The following is an 18,695-nucleotide window of genomic DNA, read 5'->3' as shown; positions in this document are numbered from 1 at the left end:
TTGGTCCTATATTTTGCTTTAGGTAATCATATTATATGTCAATATATATATATATATATATATATATCATATTATATGTCAATAATTTTTAGGTATTTATTTTCTTTTTAATTTTGAAATTAATAGGATATTCTTTGTTTCCTTAGTTATTGTTAGACTAAATCTTTTTTTCTATCGTTCATGAGCCCAAAGACTAAATATGGGTTGGACAAAAGGTCAACCCTCCTTAGATACAGAGGCACTTTAGGCCTCACCGAGCTTTAGCTGTTTAGTCTAAGTTTTGAGCCATATGCATCGTCGAATGATTGCTTCGAATCAAACGCCGCCGAGACTTGCTCCAAGTCGTTACGTTGTCAAGCTGTTCTTCTAAACTAATCGCATTGTCGAGTTATCAACTGAATCGAGCCGAGCCACCAAACCACCGATCACCAAATAATTTCTCCACAATATTGTTTAGGGTCGAAGTTGAACTCATGACCACCTTGGTCATGAGTAGAGTTGGTAAGTACAGTTACATTAAACTTAACTCGAGGTATTTTTGAGTATTAAACTCAAAATATAAAGTCTAAATAATAAATATCTTTAAAGACGGGATTTTAAATTAATTTCTCTAAAATATTATATAACATTAGATAGTTTTTTTAAACCATTCAAAGTAATTTATTTAAGGGTAAAGTGACCTTTTTAAATGTCTAAATTTAGCGTTAATTAGGATTAGTTTGATTTAATTAACATAATTTTTTTTCAAGTGGTAATTATAATATTGTAAAAATAAATTCAGTCTAAAAATATAATTAAATGAAAACATTATTTAAAATATCATAATTACCATTATATTCTTTAAAATATCATAACTGCTACTAAAATCCTTATGCTCTTTTAAAAGTATAATTTATTAATTAATCATAATTAAAATTAAACTTAGATTAAAAAATTATAATTAACTATCTTTATTTATATATATAGCTAAGTGTGTGGAATTACGCTTTTACCCTTCTGTCGTAATTAAACGAGAGTGCGGGTCACGCTAACTTGGTAAGCAAGTTCTCGGAGAGAAAGGGAAGACTTTGACAACGCGGGAGCGAGAGAGAGAAAGAGGGAGAGGGAGTTGAGAAGAATCGAAATCCATCTATTGTTCCTCACGAAAGTTTCGATCTTTGGAGGCAAGTATTTAAAATTTTGAATTGCTTTCGATTTAATCACAACCAACCTGCTCGTGGATTGCTCAAGTTCAGATTTTTTTTCTTTTTTTTTCTGGGCCGTCTCCTTCTATTGACTTGTTTTTTTTTTTTCTCGATTAATCTGATGCATTCTCTTGTAAAGGCGTGATCTTTTTGCCTTACACTGAATGATTTTGCCAAAGTACGTTTTGGGTCGGGTTTAGTTTCAAGAATCGTGCGATCGATTTGCTGGATTTCTCGCGTTCCACTTCCGTCATTATTCAATCGTACAAATGTTGATGCTTTTGAAAAATATATTAGCCGTTGTTGGTGTTCTATTTAGTTGGATTTTACTTTCTTTTCTTTTCCCCTCTTTAAGAGTATTATGGACTCCTGAAACCCTAGAATTTTTCATCCTTCTGTAATCTAAATCTAGGGCCTTGCCAAGAATTGACAAATTCGGCTTTTTCACAATGACACTTGCCTTAACTCTGATGTGCTCAGAATTATTCTCAACAGGCGGTCAGCACGTTTTAGATTTAACCGATAGCCCTAGAGGAACGAGCCCCATATCGTCTATACTATTTCAAATAGAAAATCATGATCTTGTTTAGAATAAACTTCTCATCTGTAATTGAGTGAGGAATTATTCTGATAATGATAATAGTTCACTGTCACCCATTTGAGGTTTTGTTTTGTTGCTTCTTTCACCCCTTTTTCTGTTTTATTCTTTTAGCTTTTCCTGCATGGAGGTGGTTAATCATTAAAATTTTATGACTTGCTGTAATCAAATTGCATCTGATAGTTGGTTATACCGTGACATGCTTGAGATTAATTTCAGGTTACCCCGAGAGGGTTTCTTATTGGGTGTAATCTCCTATATAGGTTGCTTATTCTGCATTTTCTGAAATTTGAAGATGAGTGACAATTTGATGGATAAAGTTAGCTCCTTTAGTGAACGCTTAAAGATCAGTGGGTCTGAGGTGACCCAGAAGATGAAAACTGGCATGAGTTCAATGAGCCTTAAGATGAAGGAGTTCTTTCAAGGCCCAAGCCAGACTGAAAAGATCGTTGAAGATGCTACTGCAGAAAACTTGGAGGGACCTGACTGGTCTACAAACCTTGAAATCTGTGACATGATAAACCTTGGAAAGATTAATAGTGTTGAATTGATCCGGGGCATTAAGAATCGGATCATGCTGAAGAACCCTAGGGTACAATATCTTGCCCTTGTCCTTCTTGAGACTCTCGTGAAGAACTGCGAAAAGGCCTTCTCAGAAGTTGCTGCTGAGCGGGTCCTCGACGAGATGGTCAAATTGATTGATGATCCTCAAACTGTGATGAATAATCGAAACAAGGCTCTTGTTATGATCGAATCATGGGGAGAATCAGGCGATGAACTACGATACCTTCCAGTGTATGAGGAAACTTACAAGGTGCAGTTTATGTATCTAATTTGTGACTCCTAACTATGTGCTTTATGAGAATCATATACATTACATGAAACACAATTAACACAAAGCAAAATTATGATTTAGCCCCCTTAACTTAGGGCCATTATCACTTAACACTCATATGTGTGGGAACCTGGTGACATAGTACGTGCATGTTATCTTATATGTGGAAGCATAATAAAAAAGATATATCACTTTATAGTTTATATATTGTGTTAAATACAACATTCATGTCATTTACCTAAATTACTAACCACCGGATTGTTCGCACTAGATCGTAGATAGTTGTCCATATCCATGTCTTTCATACATTATAGAGTAAAATTCCTGCTGTTTACCTACTTTCTTGTAGAGTTTGAAATCTAGAGGTATCCGTTTTCCTGGACGTGATGATGAGAGTTTGGCTCCAATATTTACCCCGCCACGTTCAGTTCCAGAAACAGAGGGACAAGTCAGTTTGTCTCGACAGTCTTCCCACGATGTCCCTTTGCAAAGTTTTTCTGCTGAGCAAACAAAAGAAGCATTTGATGTTGCTCGCAACAGTATTGAACTTCTCTCGACAGTCTTATCCTCATCTCCACAGCAAGATGCTTTACAGGTCAACTATCTTACTCCATCTGCTAGTCATTCTTGATGTCTAGATTTTTATTTATTTATTTGCATCTTGTCTATTCAGAACATGAATTTTCTTTAGGCATATCTTTTATTGGATGGATATGTAGAGCTTATCTGATATATTTTATAGCTTGGTTATTAATGTCTAGCATCTTACATTTGTTCATTATGCTGCTGAAATGCCCAGTAATTTCGATATCTAAATCTTAATAATACACCTAAAACAAAATACCCCAATATTAGTTTCCAAACACTAAACTGGTCTAGGTTAGTTTGTCACATAAGATGAACAGCTGGTCCACTGCCCAGAAAACAGCTGACTGAGGCAGCAGTTTACTATCAAAGTTAAATCGCCAAGGGTGATAGCATTCAACCTGCAGGAAACGCTGACAATATCGGCAACTTTCTTGAGTTATTGCTTGGGAGTTGAGTTTATGTAAGGGGGCAGTGTATTATGGTTTGCAATAGAAGTAGCCAAACTAGACAGAGATTTAGGATAATTAGTCAAACAAGAGGACAATTCTTCTTCCATATAGATCGCTATGTGGCTTTATTGTGACTGAGATATGTGTTTCGTTTGGAAATTCACCTATTTAAGCAGGAAGCTATTTTTTTTTTTGTAAAAATCTATGTCATGCATAGAAGTTATGCCAGGTGGGGATTGTCCACATTCTTGCTTTTTTTTTTGAACTGGTATGTTTTGGGGTAAGGTGGTGGGGCCATTTATATATGTGGTTGTGTGGATTAATTTGGTTGCCAGATTTATTAGGATAGTATAAGATTATTTGTGCCTCTCCTTTTGCTAGCTTGCTTGTCATCCTCACTTCTTATCTGATATTAATTACATTCAATTGGACAAATATTCCATCATAGGATTATTTCCTTATATAACAGTTTTGGCAAGTAGTAATTCATGTCATTTTCAGTCTAATAAATACTTTGAATGACTTACTATCGAACAAGTTGTAAGAATTGTGTTTCTTTCCTTATTATAACTAATAATAATCCGCTAGACATTCTTCTAGCAAACAACAACATTATGGCTTCTAACAGTCCAGAGCTTTGCTGATTTTTCTTTTCCAACAATAGAAATTTGGCATGAAGAAAAGAATCACTTAAGTAGCTTAGGATTTTAGGAAAAAAAGAGGAATATTGACTTAAAACATACCACACATTATACATGATTTAGGCTGCAATTTTATGATTTCAATTAGAAGTTAATGCAATAGGAGGTCACAATCTCTGATGGTTAGGCATGCAAATGTGCACCATCTGGTCATGTTCTTGAATCATGGGAGACACCCTCTATCTGGTGATATGTAAGGCTGACTGTGAATCTTGCCCTCCCTAGACCCTACATTGTCAGTAGCCTCATGCATCCCTACATTAAATTATTGTCATAGTCCATTTATTCCTGAAGGTGATACAGATAATCATGGGAGATAGAGAAAGTTAATTATAATTTCTCTAGATTTATCTCACTTAATCTTCTTCTCAGTCCATGAAATCATTAAAATCTAAAAATTTATACTTAGCTTGAACTTCTCATTATCAAAATTGATGTATGCATCATTTATGCCCTTAAGCCAAGCTGATTGTTCTTGCTAACACTCAGGATGACTTGACAACCACACTCGTCCATCAATGCCGCCAAAGCCAGATCACTGTCCAAAGAATTATAGAAACAGCTGGTGACAATGAAGCGGTGCTCTTCGAGGCCTTGAATGTGAATGATGAGCTCCTGAAGGCCCTCTCCAAGTATGAAGATCTCAAGACACCTCCGGTTGTACAGTCTGAGCCGGAGCCTGCTCTGATCCCTGTTGCAGTGGAACCTGAGGACTCTCCTCGAGTTAGCAAAGAGGAGGCATTGGTTCGAAGACCCGCAGGGTCCCGTCCAAAGGGGAGGGAAGATGATGATATGATGGATGACCTCGACGAGATGATATTTGGTAAGAAAGGAGGGACCTCATCTAATAGTCAGGATGCACAAAAGCAGCAGCAGAAGGATGATCTGATATCCTTCTAAACATTGTTCTTATCATCCTATACTCTTTTCTAGGGTTTAAGGACTAAGATTTGATATTTATTTCATGTTATGGCACTGTAATTTCACATGCTTTACAGGTGGATTCCCATATCATGGATATGGATTAATTGACGGCTTTCCTTATTTTCCCTTCTTTTTTAGCTCCATTCCTTTCTTTAGCATTCTTCTCTCTTTTCTGAGAAAGTAGTTGCTAGGTTCTTACAGTGCGAAGTTATCTCATGAATCAGGATTAAGGAAGAACAAGAATTAAGTTATCTCATGAATCAGGATTAAGGAAGAACAAGAATTAAGTTATCTTCTGGAAAGATAGCAGTACAGAACCTAAATGCAAAGAAGCTTTCGATTTGGATTTAATGGCAATAATGTATATAGAGTGTAAGTAATGTTTGAAGCCAATGCATTTAGCCAAAGGTGCTGCAGTTAGCACTTATCAGCCTTTGCCCTTTTTCACCTATGGAATAGGAATAGTTTTATTCTAGAATCAGTCTCGTTATTCTAGTTTATTAGCTAAATAACGACTTAGCTTCTTTTGGTGTACTAATTTATTATTCTCTCTTATCTTATTTCATATAATTTTTAAAAAATAATTTAATATTAACTTACAATTATTATTTTGTCTATAGATTAACTATTAATTAATTACATATTACCTAAGTAACAATTGAGATTTTATCTCCATTCTCTCTCTCAAAAAATTGTCATGTAACATAAATATGCTATTATATTCATATTGCAACGTAGTTCAAAGGATATAAGTTTGCATTGTCATGCACAACATAACTATATAGAACACAATATATAGTTATATGTTCAAATTGTCACGTATTACATGGTTATATATTTTCACTACAACATACTATATAGTTATATGTCCGCATTGCCATGCACGGCCACATATTTGTAAGTTCGTATTTGTGTTGGTGTAGATATATGTAATATTTTAAGTTTACATTTATAATAAAAAATATTATAATTTTAGAAAATATATTATTAGGGTTAATTACGCTAACACCCTTTGAACTATACCTGATTTTCATAAAGACCTCCTAAATTTTTTTAGGTTACAATGTCGCCCCAAACTCTAGAAAAAATTTAATGTCACCCTTCTATTAGTGTGTCTTGAGAAAAATTGGGCGAGTTAGCTTACGTGGCAGTCATATTTTCTCGAAATAACCTAGATACCCTCGTTATGTATTTCAATTAAATTAATAGAGATTTAAATATATTTTTATTTTAATCCTTGAATTAAATTAGGATAATTTAATGAGATTCAATTATGCTCCCCCTCCTCCCCTTCCCCTACCTCACTGTCTGTAGCATCGATCGCGAGCCAACCAAGATATCAAGGGGCGGTGCAGGAGCACTGTCTGCTGGCCTTAAGGAGGAGCTTTCACCTATGGCGACCGAGGAGGGCAAGGTCACCAGTAGCCATGGGTAGTGAAGGTGAGGGTAGCCAAGGTCGAGGGTGGTGATGGTGAGAGCAACGTGGCAAGGTGTGGTTCGATGTGGATGAGGGTGGCTAAGGACGATAGCGCAACACGGGCGAGGTCACGCACGGTGGAGGAATCAAATTGAATAGAGGAGAAGGTGGCTAAGGAGGGCGGTGAGGATGATGGCGGTGAGAGTGAGGGCTGAGGGTGAAGGGCGGTGAGGGCAAGCGCAATGGAGGTGAGGGCAATGAGGGCGAGGGCTAAGGCAGCAAGTTCACCTTTCGGTGAGCCAAGCTCGCTGTCTCATGGCTTGTGAAGGCCCTCGGTCGCTGCACCGCCGAGAAGGCCAGGTGTGCTGACGAGGAGGCCGGGTAGCTTAGGGAGGAGGAATGGCAATGGATTTGGGGAGACAAATGGTGGTTTGTAATTTAATTATTTTATTTTATTCAGGGGATGTCAAAATAATTAATTCTATATATTATTACTAATGCTTTACATCCAATGAAAGGTATTTTCATCGTTCGGTATAAAATATCACCAATTCCTAATACAAATTCACTATTATCTAATATTTTAATATCAATTTTATATCACATCAAATATAATTATTACTTTTTATACTAGTGTTTAACTAAACAATAGAATAATTTATATTAATATTAACTCTCTTCTTCTGGTATTAAAAATTAGAATACTTATTCTCGAATTAATCTTACTCCACCGGTGAACATGTTAGCCTTTTGTGTTCCATTATGTCCATCAACAACAAAATAATCTCCTCATGACTACTTGTTTCACATTATATTGGGTACCTCATGGACCCTACTTTTTTTTGTCCTGAATCTTGATGAAGGTAGGAAAAGAAATTAAAAGAAGAAGAAGAAAAAAAGAGTATCAATAATTTCTAAAGCTTTTGTCCTATGAATAAAGTGGCTCATGGGAAGAAATTGAGAATGTGGGCTTTTAGCATCTATTGGCAAGCAAGTAAAGCATTCAACAACAAAGAAAGAAAATGTACAAAACATTATAGATCTGAATACATTATACTTGCCAATAACTTAGCCATCAACACTTTAAATAAGCATTAGAAGGATCATTCATTCAAACATCCGGGAATCACATTGGAGTATTTGACCAAACTTGCCCTCTTTTATATTATTTAATCGCACCTCAAACTTAATATTGAAATAATAGATCGCACCTCAAACTTAATATCAAAATAATTCTATGGCACTGTAGTCCTTGGTAAAACGCTGATAAGTTTAATATTTTATCTTTAAAGAGAAATGCTAAAAAACTTATTTTATTAAACGCTCAACTATTCAGCATTTTATGTTTAGAAAACACTAAAGAGTTTAAAGTTTTATCAAAAAGAACTGAAAAAAAAAAATTTAAGTAAAATTTGGAGTGTAGTTATTTGCGAGAAATAATTACATGATTCTAATTTATATAATTTTTTCATATCTTCACAATATATTTTATAACTAAAATGAATAACCGAGCACAAAGTTATAACTTTAGAAACTCTTTCTTTTATATATATATTTTTTTAACCTATATCTTTCTTTTCTCAATTAATATTTTTAAAAATAAAACGCTAAAAAGTTAAGTATTTTATATGTATCATCTTTTTCTAATAAATTGCTAAATTATTAAATTGTTTAGTGTTTTTTCTTTCAATTAAAAAAATGTTAATATAATTATCGTTTTACTTTTGGCCGGGTAAAACGCTTAACAATTTAGAATTTTAATTAGGACCGCAGTAAAATAAACCCCTTTTTTAACTAAGTTTGGAGTGTCCATCATTTTAGTAAATAAAATTCAAAACAGATTTAGCTTGGTTTAAAACTCAATCACATTGCTTGAAAAGTAAAATTTTACTGTAGCCCTAAGTAAAATGCTTAACCGTTAAGTATAAAATATATATATATTTTTAAGTAAAATAATAATCTTATTAGCATTTTTATTTGAGACACTTTAGAAAAGTCTTTAATTAGAAAAACGCTTAATAGTTAAGCATTTTACTAAAACCCCTTCTCATATTTAATTATTGGTGTTGTCTAAATAAATTTTAAAATAAAGCTAATTTGGTCCAAATAATATTTTTAAAAAAAATCTCTGAAAAGTAGCTAACAGCAAGGACAAACATAGTGGGCAATGAAACTAGAGAGCATGTGCCATACCAACTAAGTTGTTCATATTCAATATATATATATATATAACTCACATCTAAATATATGTTTTTAATCCGAATGCGGATTTAGATACAGATAATAAATGAATAGTAAAATTTAAAACTATATTCTAACTAAACAAATATGAATAATTTTTCGAATAGAATATCAGATCTTAAACGGATGTCGATTAAATTTTAAACGAATTATGATATTTTATTGAGATATAATTAACACAAAAATATTAGAAGTTTCATAAAAAATAAAATTTTTGTATGTAAAATATATATAAATTAGAAAAATTAATCTCTACAAATAATGTATAATACATCATTAGTAACAATATCAATCTTCACTATTTAAATAAGCAAATTAAAAACTATAAATTATTCAAAAAATATGCAAGTAAAGGGACGTGCAATATCCATATCCAAATCCGAAAATTATATCCGACCCGTATCTAAATCTGTATTCAAATTTTTATCAAAAATTCTATCCGTATTCGAATAGAAATTTTTATCTGAATCAGGTCGGATCGGAGTTAATCCGAGCATCGGACTGATTTCACCCCTGTGCGTCGCTAATGTTGATTTTACTTTAGGTTGCTGAAAATTTTGGGGAAAAGTTGACTCTTGGCACAGAATATGGAAAAGATACTCCTGCAGCTGACCACCAACATTTCTGAAGTAAAAGATGATCAAAATAGATAAATTATAAGGACTACTGCCCTTTGTGAGTAACAAGTATCTCATATTGTTGAAAGGAGTGTGACACAAGTGTCTACTCTACTTGAGAATATCACTACTAATTCAGAGACGACAACTATAATAAAATCTACAGCCACCCAGTTAAAACATTTCATAAACATCCACTGCATTGCAGTAATTCTTACAGGTTTGAGAAAGTATCTGATGATGGATTTAGTGATGGCTTACCTCTTCATCAGTGTGCATGATTAGATTCTCATCTATCTTTAATAACAAGAACGAGTCGTTGCAATAAAGACAGAATCGAAATCATGCAGCTTTGGAAACTTACAGAGATGAATCAGTACAAAAATCAATCTACAAGTGACATATGTATGTAACATAGAATGAAGAAATGTTTCTACTATCATATATGTAACTCTCGTATCTCTACAGCAGTCCTCTCCATCTGAGGAGATATTAAAGACAAGTAAAAACTAACCTCTCAAAGGATAAGAAAGAGGCGGACTGAACGAATCCAATAACTGAAAAAGGAATTGTACCCTTGACACATTTTACCCCTGTTCAATGAGATCAATTGAGGTCCTATAGTAGAATGAATGTATCAAGGGAATGTGAAGGAACCGCCAATCTGGGAATTTGCTGATGGTGGGTTGATCGCGACCCACAGCAGGGAAATGGTGATGGCAATAAGTCCAGACCACACAAAGACAATCGTTGGCGTCCTTCCTCTTCTCCCCATCAGGCCCTTTGCAAATGGATAGAGATGAGCCAAGACCCAGAAACTGAAGAACACGCCACCCAACAGTTTACTCCACTGTGGCACAACACTGTATATAGTTCGGCTGAACCCGACTGCAATTGCTATCAAATTAACCATCATGATGGTGATGGGTGGTATCATCAGCGACGACCACTTAACAATGTATAGATCAGCATACTCATCATCCACATCATCACCTGCCGATTTTGAAGTAAGAGTGAATGAGATTTCAATCCCTGCAATCACCTTCAGTAATCCCTGGAGCACTGCAGCAAGGTGAGCACTGGTTCCTCCAATGAGCCAGAACTGCTCGTTTCGCCACCATTCTTCCAAATTGATACCTGACCATTTGATCTCGAGCACTGCAAGCATCATTAGTGTTAAGGTGATGAGGAGGAGGTATGTGAGGAAGGTCACATTGAGCGTCTGCACGATGAACTGCCCTGAGAAAAGGGAGAGTGCTGGGAGGAAGCAGTAGACGATGAGGAAGATTGAGGTAAATGGGTAGATTCCGACATTAAGGTATGCGATCCTCTGTAGAAGCTTCATCCTTGTGCTGGCAAGCAGGGCGTTATTGCGGGAGAAGAAGATCTCAACAGAGCCTGTGGCCCATCGAAGCACCTGGTGCAGTCGATCAGTAAGGTTGATAGGTGCTGTTCCACGGAAGGCATCACGCTTGGTAACACAGTAAACAGACTTCCAACCCCGGTTGTGCATCCTGTAGCCCGTGACAACATCTTCAGTTACAGACCCATAGATCCATCCAACACGCTGGCCCCATTCTGTCTTGTCTTCATACCAGCATGAGATGACACTGATGGCTTCAGCAACTGTTGATGCATCGAGGAGGTCACGAGGGATGGTGAGAGCACCAGGAGGGCGGCCGTTCTTAACTGCAGGGTGATCAGCAAGAGGTCGCCCTTGGTACTCGGCAACTGGTATTGAGTCTATGAGAATGTTCGAATTCCCAAACTTCTTGGGGAATGTTGAAAGGTTCATATCCTCTTCATCAGAGTCTCCCATCCGAAGAGCCCGGGTTTCCTCAGAAGTGGCAGCTGTCTTGCTTTTATGCTTCTTCTTTGGGAAGCAGCAGCTGCAACAACCCGCATGGCGTTCTTTCGAGCGAGGAGGATCAAAGCCGTAGAGAGCAATTCGCCGGAAGAGACAACCAGTGCCCACATAAACAGGTCCCTGAAGGCCATCAAGTGCTCGCATATTACCATCAAAGAAGACTGTATTATGGTTTGCATAGCGGTCAGAAGGGTCAATGCCCTCAAACCGCTGCGGGAACTGAACATAGCAGATGCGATCTCCACCACGATCCATCATGAAGCACATGCCCTCACGGAGAGCCTGGGAGTTGTAGACGTAATGATCACAGTCGAGGTTGAGGATAAAGGGACCATTTGACATGACAGCAGAGGCACGGACAAGAGCATTCATGGCGCCAGCCTTTTTGTTGTGGTCATAGCCAGGACGCTTCTCACGGGAGACATAGACCAACAAGGGAAGACGGATGTCAATGTCTGTGAAATCAATAGGTCTATCTTCATTGCTACTTCCTAACAAGGGTTCGTCACTTGGGGGTTTCAGCATCACCTACACGAAATAGAAGAAAGTAAGCATGCCAGAACTTCTCTTTTTTTCCCAGTTAGAAATCTACTACTGTTATTACATGGAGAACGGTGGGCCACCGTACTAAGTAAGTAAATTTTGAGATATAAATTGGTTTTTCAGCAAAATCAAAATTCCAACAAAGAGGGTCATGCGTCTTAGTAATGGCATCCCTGTGATGATCTACAGTTATCTTCAGTGTGCATTTGATTATAATATGGAGGTAGTAACAGCTTGAAAATACATATACTGAGAGGTCAAACCAGCTAACAACTATCAACAAAAAATAAACAAATATATATATAGCACAACTGCCAGCATTTTCATCCGATGTCGAAAATTGTATATATTGTCAGGTGCCTATTGCAAGCATTAGCATTATTTATCATATGCAGGAAGTAGTATTAAGAGCTGGTTGACTACAACCTTGATATTTCAAAAGAGATAAAAGCCAAAACTTCAAGTATGAAACACATCATAGTGAGACACACCTGAATGACCCCCGCATGGTCACCACGAGTATGTTCAGAGGAAGGGTTAATCCAAGTGCCTGGCCAATGGGTACCATCAGCCATCCAAGTTGCTTTTGGAATCTTCACAGATTCCACCACGTCTTCACCGGCAGCTTCTCGCTGTCGCTTCATTGCCTTGATCTCCTCACGAGCATGATATGCATCAGACCGCCGACGAATTGAATCAGGCAACCCATTGATACGAACTTTAAACTCATCATACTCCCTCTTTACCCGTCTCCGGTCCTTGACGAAATCTGAGCGCACCTTGTTCTTATAAGGATCTCTCTTCAAATTGAAGTAGCTCTCAGGATTTCTAGGCTCAATGTCATGTTTGCGGCAAAAGGGAACCCATAAATCAGCAAAACTAGCAGCTTCAGCCATTGCTTCAAATGTCAGAAGTGCACCTCCATCATCTGAGACATAGCAAGAGAGCTTCTCAACAGGGTAATCAGCAGCGAGGATGGAAAGGATGGTGTTTGCTGTGACTAATGGAGGTTCTTTTTCTGGATCAGCAGTGGAGACAAAGACATCTAATCCAGGAAGATCAGATTTTCCAGTAGGGTTGTTAGGCGTCGGGGTTTCAAACTTCTCTTTTAAGACAGCAAGGTCAGTTGCTCGGTTTATGGGATTGAGTTTTGGGAGCTGGTCCAAAAGCCATGAGATGGCAAACCAAATTTCACATACCACAGACATTCCCCACAACCATATCGCATCCTGATTTTTGTGCTTGACTCTCCACGCGAGAAAGAGACCAAGCGCAACCAAGCGGACAACAACAAGGAGCCTGTATGAAAAAAAAAACATGCGGAAGTTAATGATTAAAATAAAAGGAACAGCCGGAGAAGATGAGTACTGCAAGGGCATAAAAGATCAGAACAATCAAGTATATAAGGTCTACATATTTGTCAACAGCAAAAAACATCTTTCTACAACATTTTCAGATGATTTTCCCTACATGAACTAACAGAGACTGAAACTACAAAAAGGAAAATGTATGGCATTGGAAACATATGACTCAGAAGTTCATTACAAAAGGAAATCTACACATTTTTACATCTTTATAATTCAAAAGAGTAAGTACAAGTAGTGAAATTATTCAAATATGTGAACACTAAATATGATTTGAAGAAGTCATCCAAAATATATGATGAAAGAATATACCATTTCGACCAGGACAGGTTCGCTACAATAACTGCTACCTGCTCTATTATTCAATGAATGAAAAAAGTTTATATTTATATAACAAAATTTTACAAGTATTTTAATATATACTGGCATGACTAACAAGGATGTTGGACTTCTCTGTCATGCTTGTTAATAACAAAGAATACATCAAATACAGTAGCTGTCAAAGAAGACTCTTCTATGAGATATATATGAACGGTGGATTTATCAAAGAGAAATATTTCTAACATAATGATTTACCAAGTCCTATTTATTTATGCAGATATAACTAAGAGATCAATCCAAATTGGCCCTGTCAAGCATGATCATCCAACTAAGATATTACATCACTCCCTATCAGTGCAAGTTCCCTAGCATAATCAAGCAAATAAGGTAACAGGAAAAAATTCCTAAGATGCAGTGCAAGGCCAACAACATCAGTGCAATGAGTGATGGTACCTATATGGGCTCAAGATAGCAGCACGGATCTTCAATTTGCGGGTGAGGGGCCTCCATGGCTTGCTATTAAGCTCTGAAGGTTGCCTATTTCCGTCAACCTCATCGTCTCCTCCATTCTCCTGAGGCCAGATTGCATTGCCATACCCATAAGTCCCCTTCGTCTCAAAGAGCCACTTATTGTGATCCCAATCTCCAGTCTGGCTACGGTTCATCTTCTGCGACTTCATAATCGAGAGCCTCCTCTCCATCCTCGACGCACCAGGCGGCGGGGGCAGCAAACCCATTGGCCTCCCAGCTCCCGCATTATTCAACACCTCCTCCAAGTCTGTTGCCTTGTACGGCTCTTTGCATCCAGGGCAGACTCCTCCCCCAATCTTAACTGCATCATTGAAGCACTCTGCACAGATCTTGAAGTCGCATTCACAGGGAAGTATATCAACTCCTCGCTCATCGCTCATGACCTTGGAGTCACAGCCATGGACCGCACAAGATGAGCCTTTGGCACCGGCCATTTGTGGATGATTTGCCTCCGATTCAATCACCTTATCCATCAAATGGGCACGGGTGACACTGTTGAATCCACCTGTGAAGAGGGAATTGGAGACATACTGCTCCTCGACCTTGGCCGAGATTGATGGGTCCATCATCACCTCCATAGGCTGGTTATCCGGTGTCGCTGGGATTTGCACATGGTAATTCAGATACTCTTGCGAGAATTCGCCACTCCCTATCTCACTATCGAGATCTTCATGTGAATAGCTCACATACCGGCCAGACCGGGTCCGGCGAGCAAAGGCCACCATGGGCACCGCAGGTGCCCTGCCACCATTCTGTAGTGGGTCGCCTGAGGATGACGCAGTCCGGCCAAAACGGCTGCTTCTGCGGGGGCTGTTCGAAGCCATAACAGTCTGTCTTCTCGTACTTCACTGGATCTGCCAACCAAACACCAGAACATCTCAAAATCGTATAAACAAAACCAAACTCAAAACTATTAAAGATTCTTTCTTTCTTTCTTTCTTCCTACCTTTTTAATTAAAAAAGATGGAAAAACAGCGTTCTTTATGCGAGATCAGATCTTGCTAGCATCTAATACCTCGGAGCTCAAAATGGTATCTTAACAATTCGAACTTTTGAGGAAAGAAATATGACAAGGAAAACCAACAATCATACTCAGGAACAAAAGATCAACAACGACCCCAGCTACTTCTCCTCCTCCAACCAGTTCAGGTCACAAGACCCAGAAGAGCAAAATGCTTTAAAGACCGGATCCTTACCATCCCACGACAAATCACCGCTGGATCGGAAGGTTTGTCCTCGTTACGTGAAGCGTTCAAAGGTGCGCCCGAGGTTACAGCCAGGCATACGATAGCGAAAGGCTTTGGTTTAGGTGGGGGACAGGGGATGAAAGACCAAGTCCACAGAGACGGACTAGACCAATTCCTACAAGCCACTAGGAAGGCCATTAGTTTATTAGAACAAGTCTTGTGCAAGAAAGTAAACCAAACCAAACCAAACCAAACCAAAGGCGGCTCTTTTAAGAAGAAATGCTGCCAGACCAAGTAAGGAATTACCTCAGAGACTCGGAGCTCGATCGCCAATTGCCAATGGTTAGGATTAGGGTTTTGCTTGAGAGCGAGAGGAAGAAGAGAGAGCTCAAAACTCGAAAGGAGTGCTCTTTCCGAGAAAGGATGCTCTTTCCGAGAAAGGAGTGACCTTTCTTTTTCCCCCCTCTAATTTCCGTCCAATTATTTCTTACACAATAGCGAAGGAAGAGGAAGGAGAGATATAAGGAGATGTCCGAAGGATCCGCTGCGATTTCTCTGATAGCAAACAGCTTTCTTGTAGCCCGATAGAGCGAACGGCTAACGGCCACGTATAAGGAAAAGCATTTGAATAAACGCCCTTAACTTTAAATCTAATTACGAAAATGTGCGAGCTTTGCAGTAACGGCTATAATTTATTACTTTTTTACAAAAATTTACAGAAAAGCCCCTACCTTATGGGCTTTTTGTAGTCCGAACCCTACCTTATTGCTTTTTCTAAACAACCCCGTTTCTTTTATAACAATGTTCAGAAAAGTCCCTGAGCTAATTTAAACTCATATTTTAGCTTAACAGAAAAGAAATATTATGTAATAAAAATTTGAGAGTAATTTTAAAATTTTTTAGAAATATTAATTTAAATATCCTTTTCATAAAAGAAAAGGGTGTTTTTAGAAAAAGCAATATGTAGGGGCTTTTCTGCAACTTTCCCATAATTTAATATTTCAATTCCGCGTAGATCTGGACGCGGCTTCCCTGAGAAATCAGTTGTACGAGTTGTGTATATACCGAGACGTGGGTCCAACCTACTGGATTCGATATTTAGATTAGCCAAGAACATCCAGGATTGTAGGAATTTCGTGAAACACGAGTTGTGGTGGATTATGGAGCTGGAAACCGCTGGTGCTGGTTTGCAAGTAGATGCCATTTTCAAATCTTTGACAAGGACTTGTTAGGCAAAATGGCATCTTTTCCTTTTTGCCACAATGCTTGCGTGTATCATTTGAATCTAGAATTGGATGATTCATATTGTCTTTGAAACGTTACAACCAATGATATTTATTTATATATATATACCATTTCAAAAGAAGAAAATATATATATATATATATATATATTGGAAAATTTGAATATAGCATTATGTATTTTAATAAAATTATAATTTATATCCTATATTTTTACTATTTATATATATAGAAAATATTCAAATATTTAAAAATAGTCTTAACTAGGTCATACAGAAAGTATTTTAATTATTTTAGCTATTTTAGAAATAAGGGTATTTTAGTTATTTTAGAAATAAAATATTTCTAATTAACGGAATATTCTCACTGGTATGAGCTAGGGTATTTTCTACGCATATTCGTTGAATTATATAGTTCGATTTATAAATAGTGAAAATATAAGGTGTAAACTATAATTTTGTTAAAAAATAACGGTATTTTGTAGGCTTTTATAGTATAAGAAAGTTCAAATTGATATCCTATTTGGCTGGAGAGAATAGGAGAAAAGAGAAGAGAAAGTAAGAGGAGAGAAAAGATTTAGGAAAAATTAGAGGAGAAAAATGTAGAGAAATAAATAGTCTTCGGAAGTTGTTTTTTTTTCTATCTCTCTCCCAAAAATGGACCGAGGCGGAGATAAATGATTAGAAAAACTAGATGTTATCTTCTTTTTCTCCTTTTTCTTTTGTATATTTAAATAAAATAAGAGTTTTTTTTTTAACCCTTTTCTTTCCTTCGTTCGTCCTCTTTCTTAACTTTCTCTCGTATTCTCTTCGTCCAAATATGGTCGATGGTCTAAACAGATCTCTACCTCATAGATTGGGATAACTTTATCGGTGCCTTTTCGAATGGTGATTTGAATATTAGGCACCTTTTAAGGGATTCTTATATTAATCTATCTAGGCTCTCTGGCCTTTGATCTTCTTTAGAATCCTACTAAAGCTTTGGATGAAGCTTATGACTTAAGTACCGGCCCGGCTTCACATTAGGGTTGGAAAGTCGGTGATCATTAATAAAGTGTTTCGGACTGTTTTCGAGATACTATAATTTGCCTATTGATAGAAACAATTCATCTTTAGCTATCATTAGCAAAATACTTAGAATTTTATGTTGAAAAGGGAAAAAAATAAATAAAACATAAGATAATAGATAATTAACTCCCAAGAAATTTAGCAGGAGCATTAGGATTTTCTAAGCAGGGAGAAAAATGTAATATAAATATAGTAGAGGGGTTATCCCGTTAACATTGCATAAAAATTTATTAAAAAAACCCTTAAATTTTGTATTTATTATCATTCACACCCAACCAAATAGATATTTATTATTTAAATACACTAAAAACACTCTTTCCTGAGGAAAGCTATCGATTTTTTATTGGCTATAATTTAGTAGAGTTTATGTTAACTTAATAAAAAATATTTTAGTATTTTTGAAAATAAAAATAAAAAAGTCACGAGTCAAATGAAAAATATCCATAGGAAATAAATAATAATAATAATAATAATAGAAAATAAAATGTAGAGTATTCTTGAGAGATTTCTCAAAATTATAATATAATATACGAGATAGTAGTAGAGTACTAGATATTATATATTTTTTTTATTTAATTTAAAATGCTGTGTTTTTTAAAATTTTCTTTTTACTAATTATACCCTATATTTTTCTTATTTGTCTAATTAATATATCATCTTTTAAAATTCTATAATTCAATCTTTTTCTATAAATTTTTATATAATACACTGACGTTACTTTGATTAACTGTTAGTATCTTCCCCAAAATTAAATTCTTAAATCTAATTCTCTTCCCCAAACCATATACTAACCCACTAAATCTAAAATACTAAATTAAATTTGAATCATTTTCTCAAATAAAAGACCCTTATTCTTGAATTACACGCATTCCCACGAGAGGATCTTGTTGACCAAAATAGCCCCATTTTTTTAATTTTTTATCGAAATGGATTGCCCTCAAATTTATTTATCAAATAGGGTCTCACTCACTCACTCACTCAAGCCCTGATAAAAACGCTGAATTGATCGGTGTTTTTAAA

At 36.5% G+C, this 18,695-nt stretch overlaps 2 protein-coding genes across 7 annotated transcripts; one reads left to right on the top strand and one right to left on the bottom strand.

Annotated features, from left to right (window-relative positions):
• The first annotated feature begins 1,031 nt into the window (after window positions 1–1,031).
• On the top strand, window positions 1,032–5,405 carry LOC140774487 (TOM1-like protein 1). 2 transcript variants are annotated; one of them, XM_073117503.1, is made up of 4 exons: window positions 1,032–1,163; window positions 2,002–2,596; window positions 2,967–3,212; window positions 4,845–5,405. In XM_073117503.1, exons 2-4 carry the CDS (start codon window positions 2,078–2,080, stop codon window positions 5,253–5,255), a joined length of 1,176 nt encoding a protein of 391 aa, XP_072973604.1. In that variant the 5' UTR covers window positions 1,032–1,163; window positions 2,002–2,077; the 3' UTR covers window positions 5,256–5,405. The 2 variants fall into 2 exon arrangements, with proteins under 2 accessions (XP_072973604.1, XP_072973612.1); XM_073117511.1 differs by having other exon boundaries at window positions 1,035–1,163; window positions 2,046–2,596.
• Window positions 5,406–9,698: 4,293 nt separating this feature from the next.
• Window positions 9,699–15,839, bottom strand: LOC140769528 (cellulose synthase-like protein D2). Of its 5 annotated transcripts, none has more exons than XM_073110259.1 (5): window positions 15,674–15,839; window positions 15,377–15,552; window positions 14,103–15,034; window positions 12,456–13,263; window positions 9,699–11,949 (listed from the first exon to the last, which is right to left on the bottom strand). In XM_073110259.1, the coding sequence occupies exons 3-5, from the start codon at window positions 15,002–15,004 to the stop codon at window positions 10,192–10,194; spliced, it is 3,468 nt and encodes a 1,155-aa protein (XP_072966360.1). In that variant the 5' UTR covers window positions 15,005–15,034; window positions 15,377–15,552; window positions 15,674–15,839; the 3' UTR covers window positions 9,699–10,191. The 5 variants fall into 5 exon arrangements, with proteins under 5 accessions (XP_072966360.1, XP_072966367.1, XP_072966353.1 ...); XM_073110266.1 differs by having other exon boundaries at window positions 15,273–15,542; XM_073110252.1 differs by having other exon boundaries at window positions 15,377–15,542.
• Between the last annotated feature and the right edge of the window lie 2,856 nt (window positions 15,840–18,695).

This window comes from Typha angustifolia, chromosome 2, assembly GCF_048772165.1.
Source record: "Typha angustifolia cultivar Huaian chromosome 2, ASM4877216v1, whole genome shotgun sequence".
Classification (NCBI taxonomy): domain Eukaryota; kingdom Viridiplantae; phylum Streptophyta; class Magnoliopsida; order Poales; family Typhaceae; genus Typha; species Typha angustifolia.
The sequence above is the reverse complement of the archived record's forward strand: the minus strand, read 5'-3'. Positions and strand labels throughout refer to the sequence as shown.

Bases quoted from the DNA above. Each gene is read 5' to 3' on its own strand.
- LOC140774487 (XM_073117503.1), top strand. From the start codon at position 2,078: ATGAGTGACAATTTGATGGATAAAGTTAGCTCCTTTAGTGAACGCTTA. The intron at 2,597-2,966 runs GTGCAGTTTATG...ACTTTCTTGTAG, and splicing joins TGTATGAGGAAACTTACAAG to AGTTTGAAATCTAGAGGTAT. The intron at 3,213-4,844 runs GTCAACTATCTT...GCTAACACTCAG, and splicing joins CACAGCAAGATGCTTTACAG to GATGACTTGACAACCACACT.
- LOC140769528 (XM_073110259.1), bottom strand. From the start codon at position 15,004: ATGGCTTCGAACAGCCCCCGCAGAAGCAGCCGTTTTGGCCGGACTGCG. The intron at 13,264-14,102 runs GTACCATCACTC...TTTTTCATACAG, and splicing joins GCTATCTTGAGCCCATATAG to GCTCCTTGTTGTTGTCCGCT. The intron at 11,950-12,455 runs GTGTGTCTCACT...TATTTCGTGTAG, and splicing joins ACCATGCGGGGGTCATTCAG to GTGATGCTGAAACCCCCAAG.